The sequence below is a fragment of the Siphateles boraxobius genome, unplaced genomic scaffold (assembly GCF_051911475.1).
Source record: "Siphateles boraxobius isolate OS27281-9 unplaced genomic scaffold, OSU_SipBor_1 41, whole genome shotgun sequence".
Classification (NCBI taxonomy): Eukaryota; Metazoa; Chordata; class Actinopteri; order Cypriniformes; family Leuciscidae; genus Siphateles; species Siphateles boraxobius.
Window position 1 is genome coordinate 9,519,747 of NW_027509042.1, and position 15,875 is coordinate 9,535,621.

The 15,875-nt window shown below is 36.6% G+C and overlaps 1 protein-coding gene and 1 long non-coding RNA gene across 5 annotated transcripts in view; both read right to left on the reverse strand.

The window, feature by feature from the left end:
• Window positions 1-320: 320 nt before the first annotated feature.
• On the reverse strand, window positions 321-4,472 carry LOC143706348 (uncharacterized). Its single transcript, XR_013192968.1, has 3 exons — window positions 1,901-4,472; window positions 1,325-1,581; window positions 321-1,082 (listed from the first exon to the last, which is right to left on the reverse strand). It is a non-coding gene; the product is annotated as an uncharacterized LOC143706348 (long non-coding RNA).
• Window positions 4,473-11,111: 6,639 nt separating this feature from the next.
• rad18 (RAD18 E3 ubiquitin protein ligase) overlaps window positions 11,112-15,875 on the reverse strand; it is a 54,331-nt gene continuing 49,567 nt past the window's right edge. Inside the window, exons 13-14 of one of the 4 annotated variants that reach the window (XR_013192970.1) lie at window positions 11,522-11,637; window positions 11,112-11,249 (exon numbers count right to left, since the gene is read on the reverse strand). Coding sequence is in view for 2 of the 4 variants with exons in the window: in XM_077198166.1 (XP_077054281.1) it covers window positions 11,610-11,637 (28 nt within the window). In the remaining 2 variants the exon portion in view is untranslated. Of the gene's footprint in view, window positions 11,250-11,363; window positions 11,638-15,875 lie in introns of those variants that run through there. The other 3 variants (XM_077198169.1, XM_077198166.1, XM_077198171.1) reach the window with 3 other exon arrangements.

A 15,875-nucleotide genomic window follows, 5' to 3' on the forward strand; every position in this document is an offset into this window, starting at 1 on the left:
TGTCATACAGTGGAGCGTTGGAAGTTAAAGGCTTATCCATTACGCTTTGAAGGATTTCTCAGCATGTTAAATGTACTTTCTCTCTCACTTCTTCCTGCACTCTTTCCCTCTAAATTAAATTAGGGCTTTTTTCATGTGTTAAAGTCGCAACCCACTACACTTGTGGTATTAAGCAGAGTAAATGTGTGTGCATTTCCGCAATAGCCCTCAGTGTGTTGCACTGCATAAAATCACATTTAATTTTCCCAGGAACTCTGTTGGTTTGATGGAGTGGTTAGAATAGCTTAGGTAGTATGAAGTTCAACTATCATGAAAAGCAGTTCAGGTTATTTTGAAGTCTGTTTATTGATGACAAAAAGATCAGAAGGGGAACTTGAGTTACATTCCACCATCATAAATCACATGAAATGCAGTTTATTGGCTACATCATATGAAGGACAAACAATGAGAAAAAATAAATTCAGTCAATGATTAAACAAACGAATAAATAATGTTAATACATCAAGCCCCAGAATATCACCGAGACTTTGTGGGTTTTTTATACAAATCTAGTTTAACAACATAATAAAGAACAGAACAGCGCAAGCTACATATACACAAAAACACAACATATCTCTCTCTTGAAAGCACAGTCACTTTCACATACACAAGCAGAGCGAAGGACCTGCAAGAAGAAGAAACGAGGCAAGATAACCTGAAAGTGTCTTGCTCCAGCGGCTCGACATTGTTGTGAATCCTCAGCAGGATGTTTTTTTAATTTTTTTAAAGTCAATTAAAACAAAACAAATTGTTCAAAATGACTTACAACTCAACTCTGGAAACACAAGAGATTCTTGATAATATGACTGCAAGTCAAAGTAAACTATATTTTTCTATTTTTTAAGCAAATGTAAATTGTTGCATGCAAAACTTGTCAGCATGATGTTAGGGTGTTGTGGGTGATTGATAAGTCAAAAGAGTCCACCTCCAAGTCTCCATGATATTTATGTCCTTAAGAAAGGCCCAAGTCCCTCCTCCAATGTAGGTCAATGCTTTTTTCGCCCATTGATCAACCACAAGGTGGAAATCATAGGTACGACCACCTAGATAACATGTACAGTAGCAACCACCATTTCATTCTTCAAAATAAAGTTTTTTTTTCTTAGTGTGCAACATTTTACCTTTTCCACTATTAAAAAAAACAAACTTTTCTGTAATTCTTCATGGAACCAGTGATGCCAAAAAATAACCTTTATAGCTAAGAGTATATATATAAGAGTATAAAATAAAAAAGAATAATATTGAACCATTAAATTATTCAATACATTAAGAAACATTATAATACCTCAATTAATGTCTTCTGATTGTAAAATTCAGCAGCAGTGTGTTCTTGTGAACAGGGGAATCACATCAGTTCCATGGTTCATCCTGGTCCTGGCTCATCGGTTGCTGATGTTTGCTTCGATGCCTTTATGAGCCAATCAAGAGCTTCAGCTTACAGCCATCTGCTGTCACACGGCGTCACTGTTACATTTATCAGCACCATTCAGGTGTAAAAATTAAAAGCAAATGATGATAGAAGGCTCTTCAATAAGGAATCAGCTGTAAAAACAAGGTGGGAGAGTTATCGCCATCAGTTATTGACACTAAATTATAGGAAAGTGCTGTGTCTTTTTTTAAATAATATCATGTTTACATTTAGGACAGTAACATATACTTTAGCATTTATTAATCCTTATGATATGGTCATAAAATCACGTTTGTCTACAGAGTTTGCTCAGTGCAGTGTTTACTTACCTCTCTCTCCTTTTTATTTGAAAATGCCACCCCTTCAAATAAGGTGTCATGAAGTTAACAGGGAACAGAGCTATGTGGGAGTCACATACGCCTGAGAGGCAATGCATCATGGGAGCAGACTCACCTTTCCGCCCATGAGATTGCAGTGGGAGAAAATCAGAGCAATCAATCTGGTTCTCTTCTGGTTCAGGCCCTTCACTAAACATGGTCCACTGCATGGCTGGACAATAACTAAAAGCATTGGGAAAAGTCATTTCTGAGTTGCTTTTACTCAAGTGAAACTTGCTAACAAACAATTTGTGGTCAGTCATCATTGACGAAAAGGGAGGCCCAATTTCCGAAGTCCAAGTGCAGGAACCGGAATCTTTGCATAACATTCTGCTTTAAATGAAGCATGAAACAACACAAGGAATGTTTCATTTCAGAAAGTTCAACATCAAAACAGAGCTTGATCAAAAATAACTTGAAACTCAGTGAGTGGTGCGCATGCACATCTACTTTAAGATACAATAATACCTCATATTTTTTATATTTTATATTATATTACCGGTTTATTATCAACTGATATATCAATATTATCAACTGCCGATCCATCAGTTATTATTTTCATCTCAAACTAACGTTTTTTGAAAACAAAACCAAAACAAGTATATATCTCTGCTAAAACTAAGAAGCTAATCTTCCCATGGTCCCCTGGTATACCTATGGTATTATTAAAATATTTTTAATATCAATTTTTAACAATGAAGGCTTTTTTTTTGTACTGTACTTATTGTGATTATAATTAATTATTTGTGGCAATGACTTACATCCATAATGTTTGTGTGATCTTTTTTTCTGTTCGGTAATATTTCATATTCATTGAAACAGACATTCAAAATATTTATGGGTTTTTGTTCACATTTTCCATTTTGAAAATCTTTAAAAGAAAAGTATGATAATGTTCAGACCCAACCAGTGTATTTATCCTGATCTGATGAAGACTCACTGTACTAGTTACAGTTGGACTGTTGAAAAAGTAAACTATATTTGAACATGACAATAGAAAAAACACCCAACTTCAGTGTCGTTTTAAATTCTGGTGACCATTACGGATCATGTCATTATTAAATGCCCCAATTTCCTATTTAAGCTCTATTCACAAAAGCCCACAATAAAGTAGAATAAGACTTGTGAGAATGTCTTTCAGATAATGAGCTTATTTTATGGGCTAATTAACTCTTTTGTGCTCATGATTGCTGTTAATATCTCTATTATTAACATTGATCCCGTTCTCTCCTCCTCATGGTGACAAAACTGAGAAAAACAACTGAATCCACTGAACTTTATTTTAACCTGTCCCACGTACAGTCAGTGTTGGAAACTGCAGCTGTAATTCATAAGCTTTTTAATACTCACAATGCTAATAGTTGTTCCTTGAGGATTACAACTGGCTTGGGGAGAAATGTAATTTAGTCAGAAAATAACACAAAAACACAACTGTCTTCATCAGCTAGTACACTGATTTGGGTCTGATCATTATCATATTTCTTAAATGAAACTGACATTTACTGCTGTACATGAAAAATTCGCATCACAGGCTTGACATTACCTGTCCGAGAGAATAGGTCACTCATTCGAAACATTTTTTAAAACTATACAGTCTGCACTAAAACAGGCAGCAAATATAAAAGAACTAGAAAATGTGCATAATCATATTACACACTAAGACCAATAATGATGATATATAGCAGTTTCCCAGCACTTTTCATTAGGAATACCCATTTCAACTGCCAAAAGCCTATTGTTTTGTCTGAAGCTAAAAGTATTAATGTAGTAAATTAATCAATAATATTATTTACATCATCCATCCACTATTCTGTTCTGAAATTCTACTCAAAATAAAAAAAATGTATTGCAATAAACGGATAAAAATTAATTCAAACGCACATGCTAGCAGAGGAAGAACTTCCGTTATCATCAAACTACACAACACAAAAGACTATATTTATACCCGACTGATTCTCCTTCACCCGCAATGCATTACATGAGTCGCCAATGTAAGAATAATTTACAAAAAGTCTCTGCTACTCTTCATTTCAGTCCATTCCTTCTCGGATTCCTTCAACACACTCATACTGACCGAATCAAATCCTTTAATTTATACTCATTATTCAAATCTCCATGTGATTACAATCCTAACAAGCTAATTTAAGAGCTTATTATGGTTTGTCCACACTTGAACCTACTTAAAAATCCCTTGTTACACTTGTAATAGATTCTATGCACTGGTTTCAGAATAAGCGTTTCAGTCAATACTGTGCTTTGTTATATGTTGGAGACACGCTGTTTACACTTTCTCCTCTAGTTACCTCTGCCACTGACCTGCAGTTCACAGCAAATGCATTTCACAACTGAGTTTGTAAATCTCCCTCGTCCCACCATTTAAAAGACACCATGTCAATTTAAAAGTAGTTTAACTTTGAAAATTGCATCATGCACAGGGCCTGTGCGTAACGATAAACCATACTTAAATCCTAATTCCAAGACATCCACACTGATATTGTTCAATGAATCTGCAGTATACTCATCCTCAATCTTTCTCCTCAAGCACACACAGGAGACATGCTTGGTACGCTGGAGAGATTCTGCAGTCCTTCTATACACAGGACAGGAGTCAGCCTCATCTAATGACTGTGACCTTTCTCCATCAGCGCCTGGTAAACAAAACAAGACTTAGAAACATAACAAATACAGCTGTATTATCTCCGGCACCATAGCAAAACCTTTTAATAATTAAGCACCTTCAGCACAGAACTAATTCAGACACTGCTTTGAAAGGATTACACCATCTTCAGATCTAACATTTTCAATAGTTTGTTGTTGTCATTTGCAGAAAGGAATCATTTGTGAGATGCACTGGTCGTTGGATCGAAAGGTCACATGGATCCTAATGGTAGAATGTGAAGGAAACTTTAAACTTTTTGATTTCAGACAAGGCCTCTGTCAACAAAGGAAAAGACAGGAAATACACAGGGAACTGGGGACACAAAACTAAACGGAACACAAACCTGAAAATATGTGCATATAAAAATATAACCAATTTTCTTTGTGGTGTTACCATTGGGATGATCGATGATGAACTTGACTAAGTTATCAAAACCTTTAAATCTTGGACAAAACGCATCCTAAAAAGTGGGTGTTGGCTGTTCTGAAAGTCTGGCCTGCCTCTCAAGATGATCTGCCCACACTATACATATACACACTAGGCTATATGGGTTTGGGATACTCATGATAACAGCGCATACAATACAAAACTAAAATACAAAATATCAACACAGAAAATTAGTCTCCATTTTGAATGATAACTCACCCTTGAGGAAAGTTCTTAGCTGCAAGAAAGAAAACACATATGCGTGCGGACTGACACCAACTGTGTGCAACAGATGTAATGATGTGAGTCATGGAATAAATGTTATTCACCACAGCTGGCAAGCGGTATTGTGATGTAGCAACTTAATTATGCTATCTCTCGCTATAATTTCTAAACTAAGTTTCCATTTTACATCTCAAATTCTATGCTATTCTGTTCTCTGAAAATAAGGAAGTTTCTGTTCTTGGCAATGTTCCAGGGAATTACTAAGAGGTCATGACTGCTTTGTTTGTATCCCTTGGTGGGAATGTATTGGAAGCAGAAGTGAACTGAGATTGGACAGAGACATTGTTAGTGGAACAGAGTTGTACTGGGACATGTTTCCGTGCTCAGCGGAGTGTCTGGTAGCATTTTGGGCAACAAACTGCCCAGTCAGTGTTCAGTGGGGCCGAGATCAATGAGCTTTCACATTTGGGGGAGTTGGTGTGGGTGAGGAAGCCGCTAGAGCAGGGGTCGGCAACCTAAGGCACGCGTGCCAACAGTGGCACGCGGAGGGTTAATCGCTGGCACGCAAGCAAGCGCGAGAGGGGTGTATGTATTTCATTCAAATAAAGTAGCCTACCTCCCACCTATATACAGATCTACATATTGATGTAATAATTCCTTGTAGTAACAACTTGTTTTATTAAGTTAGGAGTTATTAATATTATTAAAGTGTGAGTATTAAACTGCACAAGTCAATGAAAGCGTGCAGCTCTAACAAACCATTGGTCAGAGTGGTCGCGCTGACCACTGCGCATCAGCGCAAACAACTTATCCAACTGACACCTTAAAGCTCGTTCCGCTGTAAATAGTTAATGCTATAAATTTCAACCAAGTGTATAGAGTCCCTACATTCCATACATATTAAAATGACTGTGATGCATGTGGAAACTCCGTTCATGCGTACCTGATCACTTCATGTTTTTTCTCTGATTGGAAAGCAATCCAATCGTGAGACAAATGCCCTCTGATTGAGAGCACACTTTTACATATTCCAGATGAAAATGAACAAAATGCATATATGCACTATATATGCTTGTTGAAGACACAAATGTAAATTTTACTCCTCCCAAATTGGTAAAAAAAAAACAAAAAAAAACATGCGAGTGTTATAACGGCTCCCGGTTTATGGATATGACAGCGCTGCTGCAACACGCATCTCTTCAGCAAGCCGACGTGCAAACTGCGCAAATGAAACTGAAAGTTTAGCTTACATTGGGAAGCTCAACACACAGTTGTCTTCATTAAAAGTAGAGATGCAGATGTTGCCAAGTGGGAGTGTAACACTTTTAACAACTGAAAGAAGTCAGTAAAAACACGAATGACCAGGTCCAATCCGTTTCTCAAAGTCTAATATAGGCCTGAAAACAAAGATGACAAATCTAAAACAAATTTCATGAGAAACATTTTAATTTCTGTACTATTTCTGTGTTAGTCATTATGAATATTTAAAATATGTTTATTTATACGGGGGGGTTATGGCACAGTGATGAACTCGGAAACTTAAAAATGGCACTTTATGACAAATAGGTTGCCGACCCCTGCGCTAGAAGATGGTTAAAATAGGGAAAGGGATGGGCATATGCGTAAAATCTGTGGAAGACAGAGAAACACAAAGCAATGTACTGCAGTGGAACACATCAGGGATCACAGCAAATTGTTCAGTGTTGTTTTGCTATCGATTGGTCATGTTGCTCATGTTCCCTAAATATCAACCTGCACTCGAGACTAGCATGGCATAGAATATATCATAAACAAACGATGAACACTGCAGTACTGCCTACATCACTTCGTGTCGCAAGTTTTCTGCATCTGCATTCTTGGGTTTGTAACGTCTGTCAGGGTTTGATGTCTGCCCCCAGATGAAAAATAGGAAATACAGTGCAAACGAACTAACAGTTAGTTCCACGAGTCTTTTATAGTTGCTTTCTTTCAGTTAAGCACACTCTTCACATACATGCCGAAAGAGCGGATGTTAACAGGGAAAAGAAAACACTGTAAAACGCTACAAATCAAAGTGGAAGTAAACACATTATAATAAAACAGCAGTCAGTGATAGAGCGGTCATCTTCCTCTTTGCGCGAGCATTCACACTCTCACTCTGCGTGCGCGCTCACATAAGAACAGCATGCATACAATAACGTACGCCATAGAAGTCATCTTAAAGGCATATACACATTAATATCATGAACACTATTTAACACTAGGTGACCGTTACAGGTTGAGCTCATCATCTGAACATCAGTATTTGTTTTTATTTTAAGACTTTTACTTTTATTTGTTTTTTTTTCATATGTAAAAAAATGTCATAAAGGTTTAATAATTTCACATAAATTGAATCTAACCTATTTAAAATCCAGTTAAATATTATTTGCAGGTTTATCTCTCAATTTTACCACAGAGTAGGCATGCACAGTTCTGAAATATGACCGGGAATAATTAATTTCAATTATGTTTTTGTTTGGAGTCAGTCTGACCCCAGCAAAAACAAGTTGCAGAAAATAAATGCATAACTAATTAAATACATAAATAAAAGGCTCCAGCATCCCTGAAACCCTATATACAGGACTAGCTGTTTGGAGAATGGATGGAGAAATTAAATGAGAACTAATAGATCATAATCATGATCAGGTCTTGTAAGATTAGGAAAATTCCTTAAGTATCATCTTGCTGCAAACTAATGTAAACTATGTTTTTTTAGATGCTAAATGGCCCTTGTTTTCTCAGATGCAAAAAAAAGCTTTTCTGAATCAGCTGAAAAAAATTCAGCATTCAAAGAAAAGAGAAAAACGACTTTTAAAAGAATGTGATTTGAGGAATTGTTTCTTTTGCACAGTGCACCAATAACAAACGAACAAACAAACAAACAAAAAAATCATTAAGCAGAAAACTGACTTTTGAAAATGTGTAAAACTGATTGACAAGGATTTCAAAAAAATAAACAATACTTCCTTCTGATTTTGGAAATAAAACAAATCTGTGTGTGTGTGTGTGTTAGAGATGCGCGGATGGGCTATTATTTCATCTGCAACCGCACCACAAAACTCATCATCCGTCCGCACCAACGTTTTTGACCAATTTCCCCGCCCGCCATCCGCTGATACAAGGCGCTGCTGATGTCAGCCGCGAGACCAGAAACCGCCCGCCACCCGCCCGAATTTAATTAAAATATTTTTGTTCGTCACGTCATCCACCCGATCCGCGGTTTATCCGCCAACCGCGCATATAGTGTGTGTGTGTGTGTTTACAGAAGGATTTGTGGGAGTGTCGGTGCATGTGTACACATCCCTCTTGATTCTTGGCTCTGATGATAATCCCCCTGCTTGCTTGAGCGCCTTTCCCAACCCAAAGTCAGGGTGTTTTGACTCTGGATGACAAACACAGGAGCTTTCCAGCCTGAGACAGCAGGGGACATAGATAAGAGGGTAATAGATACATGAAAGTGAAAGAGAAAAGTGAAAGATGTTGTAAGTCAGAGAAGACAAAGATAGCCCTATGTAGAGGAGCAATGTAGGAGGTGAAAGCTGGAAGAATAGCATTTTACAGAAAAAAACAGTAAAGGAGAATAATATTAGAGATATGAAATTAAAAGCTGCAGAGCAGCAGAAAATGGAGGCATTTTTATACCACAATGCTGTGGGAAAATGCCACATTTAATGTGTGTGGAATCTGTCTATCCTACCTATTTTAGAGGCTTGCCTACTCAGAAAAATTGCAGCAATACATGGGTGCATTTGTGGACAACAATAATCAAAGCTGCTGTATTTCACTTTCTGTCACTTGATCTGTATTTGCATTCTGTTTTCAATTACCGTATTGTTTGCACACAAGCGCTTTTTTTAACCTACATTCCCATCTCTTCGGTGTTGTTTTTCCTTAGACCTTGAGTAGATTGAATTATCTTGCCCCTACAGTGCACATTCAAACAAACACAAAATCAATTTAAAAGCAGCTTATGGTGAACACTTGACCAATAATTACAAATCACAGGCAAATTCTGCTGTCCCCTAGACAAGGAGAGGGATGCAATACTGTATATTACATAGGTAGAGAAATGGGGGAGAAATAACTTCAAGGGCTAATGGGTAAACTCAATAAAAATATACAAGAAATCTACTTGCAGAATCACCAAATCGAGGCCTTGAAGCAGAACTGCAATATGACTGCACTGAATGACTTTTTCCCATTGAGAAATGTGTCCAATGCAAAGAACTTTAGCTAATTCCATTAAAGGGTTACACATGGTGGCAAGTGTTTTTGTGCAAGTTTCCTAAGCCTGTCACATGTACACCATTTAAAATGTAATATACTAGCATTTATTAAATGCTACAATAGCCAGTGGTGAGCTTTCTTTATTCTTGCCATAAACAAATTATTGGAGAGGGATGTGGACAACTTTTAAGAGAAGCTCAGTTGCAATCTTGTAATTGCAGCAATTCTTATAGGACCTGAACATTATTTTAATCACTGTATATGTACAGTATATGCAAAATTAACATTACATTTATTATTCTAAAATAACCCATGCAAAAAATATATTTTCACTAATTTTCAACAAATACTTTGATATAACTGTTTTAGAAAAGTGAATACATTTTTGTGTTACATATTTTATACTAATTTTCATATCTTAATTTTAATGTAGCTACTAGAGTCTAGCCTCGAGCTTACAACTGATTGTTCTGTGTATTGAAAACATTTTGAGGTTCAGTGCAGCACTGGCACTGTAGACATGTGTAATCCTTTCGAAAGAATGTTTTTAGTCGTGTAGTCATTAAGAGAATAGTGTAGAGTGGAGCTCTGATACAAGAAAGATGCGACAAGATTTGTTTATCTGGTTGGATGAGCATCAAAAACCTTGAGCACAGGAAAACTTCCCTATTGATTACACTTGACAGCGCGATTGGGAACAGTTCAAAAGCGAGTGGTGAAATAATTTCTTTAAGGGACACTAAATTTTTCAGTTTAAAATTAACATTTAAAAATGATTGAATCGACACATCAATCCTTTTTTCAAAATACGTTTTTGTCTTATCATGATTCACTTTGGTAAACCTATTAAAAGTGTCTATATTTTAGACCTGTCAGGATTTTTTCACTGGAAATTGCGTACATATGTCACTCGCCCATGCGTGTCTCGTCATATAGAAAAGTTGAAAAGAGAAAAGTTGCTCAGGTGTATGGTGTGGGAGTAGCAGTGGTTAGTTGTCACAACAAGTGAGAAAGGTTTGCATGGAGCACACCTACGGGGAATCACCCGTTAAAACAGAGCTCGTAAAAAAACAAGAATCAACATTGGTGCTGAGATAGTGAGAAATTAGGGATTTGTATTGTAAAAATGACATTTTTATTACTCAACAGGTGAGTAAGGTATTTTATTAAACAGATACATTGCTATATGTAACTCTCTAACAGAGTTCATTGTAAGAGAGCATCATCTATATATTGTGAAGGATCATTTCATTTTGGTGGTGGTAGCCTTATATTAAAGGCTATAGCTGGAATTTTAAGGAAGTCTATTAAAGGGTATAGCCACAGTAACGTATTCAGCTAGTAAGATTGAGGTATTTTCCATCTCTTTTAAGTCTAGTAGTAAATGTTTAATGAGCAGCAGGATCATTTCTCTAGTTTTTTTAAGTTATGAGAAAGAACCATATTCATCCGCAGTCACGTAGAGCCGAAGCACAACCAAAACAAAGTTCTTTCGCAAAATGCATGTGGTTTTGTTTTTAAGCCTCTAGAGGGGAAAACGTTACAGGGTGTACCTTTAAATATCTGGTCACATAGAACTAAAGGGTCAAGGTTTTACCGATAAGCATGGCCATCTTAGCCCCTGCAGGTTAAAAGTCATGGGCATTCTGGAAAAAAAAAGCAAATATTTAATAATGTTATTATTATATTGTTTTTTACAGTTGATTTCTTAAAAAAAGAGAAATTAGACCTATCTGCATCCTATCTGCGCCACAGATCTGTTGCTCCTGACGTCCCTTTCCTCCAGCTCAAAAGTAATTATCCCCTAAAAGAAAAGATTTCAATTTCAAACCGCATGCTTCTGGGGAGTCCTGCATCCGCTGAGCAACTGCAATGGAGATGAATGAGAATTCTAACAGATCGATTTCTCCAGGTATTTCTCCAGACAGAGAGATATCCTTGGTTTTCATGAATGATGAATGAATTACATACATTTCATAACTCATTTTTTGTTGTTTGTTTTATTGGAATATGAAGAAATGCTAAACTATTGTACATAAAATGTTCGCAATGGAATTAATTCAGTTCAGATATTTAGACCACACATTCAGTCAAAAAAAAAAAAAACTATAAAAAAAATCGAAACGGACACTGTTACACAATTCCCTTGGGATGTTTCGTCACTGGCTCTTCAAGCGTGTTCCCTACGGGAATGGAGACCTCACATTGTAACCGGCTGCTCTGGACTTCAGAAGAGGAGAACTCGCTCACCGTGTCTAGAGAGAGAAATTCACATGGTTAAAATGGGCTCGTTTGGTACTAGCACATGTTTAACTGAGCAGAAAGAGATAACGGAACAAAAAAATGAGTGTTACAAAAAAGCTGAGGTACAGATCTCCCTACTGAAAAGACGTTTATTGCATAATCATTATCACAGACTGTAAAAACTCTCCTTTACGCATTCAGTTTCATGTCACGACATTAATCAAACTGCATCCATTTTATCTCCATGGTAGCATTTTTAATTTCAATTTTAAAATATACATACATGTAGGGTGAAAATACAGTTCAAAGTCCAATGATGATTAAATAACTAAAGGAATTAGAGCAGCAGCATGGTGTCCACAGAGATGGCAGAGCAGAGCGAAAGGAGAAAAAAAACTGCAATAGAAACCTGAAACTGAAGCCATTTCCTCTCTAGAGCTCACACTAAGACAATCATTTACTAAGCCCCTTGTTAATTTAGCCAGTTAATCTTCAATTTGTGTTCAGTGCCCCACTAATGCACACCACAGTACGACTTTTTTTGTAGTTCTTTCAAAATCAGCCAGACGGGACTTCTGTCTCTCCGTTTCCTCTCATCTGCTTGACTGCTTTTTGCATAGGTTGCTAAAATCATGATTCTGCTAAGAAAATGAACACAGTAAGCTGTTTGCAGTTCAATAAGATGTCTAAATAAATTAGCATTATAATCCATTTTGCATGCAATCCAGTTAACAATGAAAAAAGCATATCATTCCCTAAAATTGTGATACTCATGAAGTAACAACATTTAAGACCTACAGCATGGCTGGAAGACAAGTTAATATCATAAAATTTTCCATTTTTGCACAAACCGTGTTGATGACTGCATTCATTAAAGCTCATGCCTGTTACCAAAGTAGAAAAAAACAAAACAAAAAAAACTCCAAGAATGTTTAGTTTACATGCATTGATTGGCTGGGCAAGTGTTTTGGATCCTGTACATCACTGACTGCAGTTGCTTTAAGGCCTAAAAGTCAGAAATCTCCTTCTGAGTCTGCAGACAAATGCCTTTTCACAAACAAAATCATGGATGAAGTCCAATTTCACAGTGTGACCACTATTTCTAAGGACGAGCAATTCCACGGCTTCTCAAGGACATGCTTTTATCATTTAGAAGGACTGGTCTGGATTCGCTTTCAAGTCAGAATGTACAGTGTCTCAGTTATTGGAAATCAAGTTTCTATGCCAATTTCTCTTAGTCCATTCTGGTTAAGATCATGTCTTGTACAATATCCTATTCTTTTCCACAAAACCAGATCTTCTTAGATAATAAATTCTTTCAGAAACGTTGATGTTCTTTCTTTTCTTCATCCTACAACAGAACAAAGGATTTTTGAGGGGCACTTAAAAGGTTAAATCCAAGAGTGGGTCTGCAGTGATACTGCAGAGGGACATCCATTTGTTAATTTGAACTAACTAAAAATATTCAATTCAAACAAGAGCGATGTTCAGCTAAGGTTCAGCTAAAGTTCAGCTAAATGTGTCCTCCCACATTAAAATCTCAAAAATATTACACAAAATTGAACTGTACAGGTATATAAATCTGTATTTAATTTATTATTTTAATGGTTGTTATAAATATATTCATAATGGCTGTATAAAATTTATTTTAATGGCAATTAGTTTCATGTAACCAAAGTACATAAATGACATACAAATTATGACATCAAGGTGTCATTGGCCTTAAAGGGTTAGTTCACCCAAAAATGAAAATTAAGTCATTAATTACTCACCCCCATGCTGTACCAACCCCGTAAGACCTTCGTTCATCTTCGGAACACAAATGAAGATATTTTTGATTAAATCTGAGAGGTGGATCACTGCTACATAGGCTGCCTGAGGGAATGAAACTTGACGGCCCAGAAAGTCATTAAAGAACATGTTTAAATATTCCATGTGCCTACAGTGGCTCAACTATAAGTTTATCAAGTGACGAGAATACTTTTTTTCCGAAAAAATATATATAAATAACTACTTTATTCGACTATTCCTTTTCTTCTTTGTGGGCCTGAGACGAGAGTTCAAGAGATTTCCACGACGCATGCGCGTGGAAATCAAAAATATCTTCATCAAAAATATCTTCATCAAAATTTAATCAAAAATATCTTCATTTGTGTTCCGAAGATGAACAAAGGTCTTACGGGGTTGGTACAGCATGGGGGTGAGTAATTAATGACTTTATTTTCATTTTTGGGTGAACTAACCCTTTAAGATGACGGAAGACCTGCCTTAGACAATAACAAATGCATCCTGGATTTTGAAGATTAAAAAGGGCGACCCTGAATTTGAACCCGAATTTCGGCTTGCGGCCCTTTCCGATCCAGTTCCCCTACTACTCAATTTACTCAAATACAAAATCTGAATGATAAATTTGAATAGGTCCAGAGGTGAAGCAATCATCCAGAGATGATGACTAAAGACTGAATTCAAACTGGTAAATAGAGTCAGGTCTTAATGACAGATGCATCAAACATCTCACAACCAAGGGATTTTGAAAGGGGCTGAGAGGATTAAAGCAGATGTTTTCAATATACTCAAGCTATAAATGCCAAAAGGCAACCCTCAGGATAAGCTTAACAAACCAGCTAAGAATGAGAAAAATGCAATGATTTCTTCGGGTTCAGGTTTATGATTCTGGATTACTTGCATGACATTTGCAACGACTTATCCAAACATCCAATGATCCTAATATCTTCCAGATCAGCTCTTAGCAAACGGAACTAATTGATTCGCCTCATCTGAGATGGAGGAGCTTTAAGATGGCTTCATAGCTTGAACACGAGCCAATGCATGTCAAGGACCTTCACTGTCAAAAGGGTACTGCAAGTTTGGACGATGTGCATACGTAAACATCTCAGCTGTTGCTTTTCTGGGAAGTGTTATTCAGTAAGGGGCAGGAACAGTCCATATGATGCAAAAAAATAAATGAGGGTGAATGTTGCATGTGTCCACAAAGTTAAACATTGTTTTCTGTAAGTGAATGATGGCAAAAAGTGATGGTACAAACCAAGGTTGCATGTTGAACAAGCTTGTTATATCCTGAGATGCAGACAAGTTTATAAGAAATAGTGTGTGATTGTGAAAGAGACAGCCCTTTAAACACCCCACAGCTGTCCATATGGAGACACTTTCACATGAAGAGGCTCCAATAAATGTTTTCACTCAAAAGTCAAATGAAAAAACTGTGGCATATCTTAGATTAAACAAACTTTAAAGAAAATTGAATTCTAGTTATGACAGGGGTCTCCAGCAGTCCATGCAAGTACTCCAGGAGAGCTAAATTACGTGGAAATGTTTTTGAACAAACACATATTATTAGGTTCATTTCAACTAAAGCTTTAGCGGGACACACTTAACAACTAGCTGAAACATTTCAAGACTGAACTGAACACACTTAAAGTTTTCATCGACTGCAGCAGATTTTAAAACACTGACTTGAACACAGCCGTCTCGGACTCAGTGTGTTTGGGCATGATCAGTCATAAGTTTAAAATTACATTCAAAATCGGCCTTACAGACGTTAAGGGTGTAACCGGCTTTAGGTTAAGAAGCCAAAGTTATAATAAAGTTATTGGGGTCAGTAAGATTTTTACAGTAAAACTGTAATATTGTGAAATATTATTTACATTTAAAATAACTGTTTTTAAAACAGTTTTCCCTTTTTTAAATTGTAATTTATTGCTGTGATGGCAAAGCTGAATTTCCAGCAGCCATCACTCCATCACTCCAGCCTTCATCCTCGCATGATCTATCAGAAATAATCAAAATTGATGATTTGGTGAAAGAATTTTTTTTTTTTATCACAGTTGAAAACGGTTGTTGCTTAATACATGTTTGTAACAATGTAAAAGCCTTTACTGTAACTTTTGATCAATTTAATGCATCCCTGTTAAGTAAGAGAATAACAAAATCTTCAAAAATTGTCCCCAATCCTTTGAACGGTATTGTATGTTTATACAGTAATATGGTACAACTAAATGCATACTTTACAGGCCAGGCTGAAAAATGCAACACTCAATTTTATACAATATGTAACAGGTTTCTGCTTCAATCTCTCTAACCACGAAGGGGGGTCCGACTCCTTGAGACCCCCTGAGCTATGGAAATTGGCTCAGTTGTATGCTGGGAGCAAAATGTGTGTGGAATTTGATGCTACTCAAATAAACCAGCTTCCTCCCTTTATGCCTTTGCACAGAGATTTATTGTATAT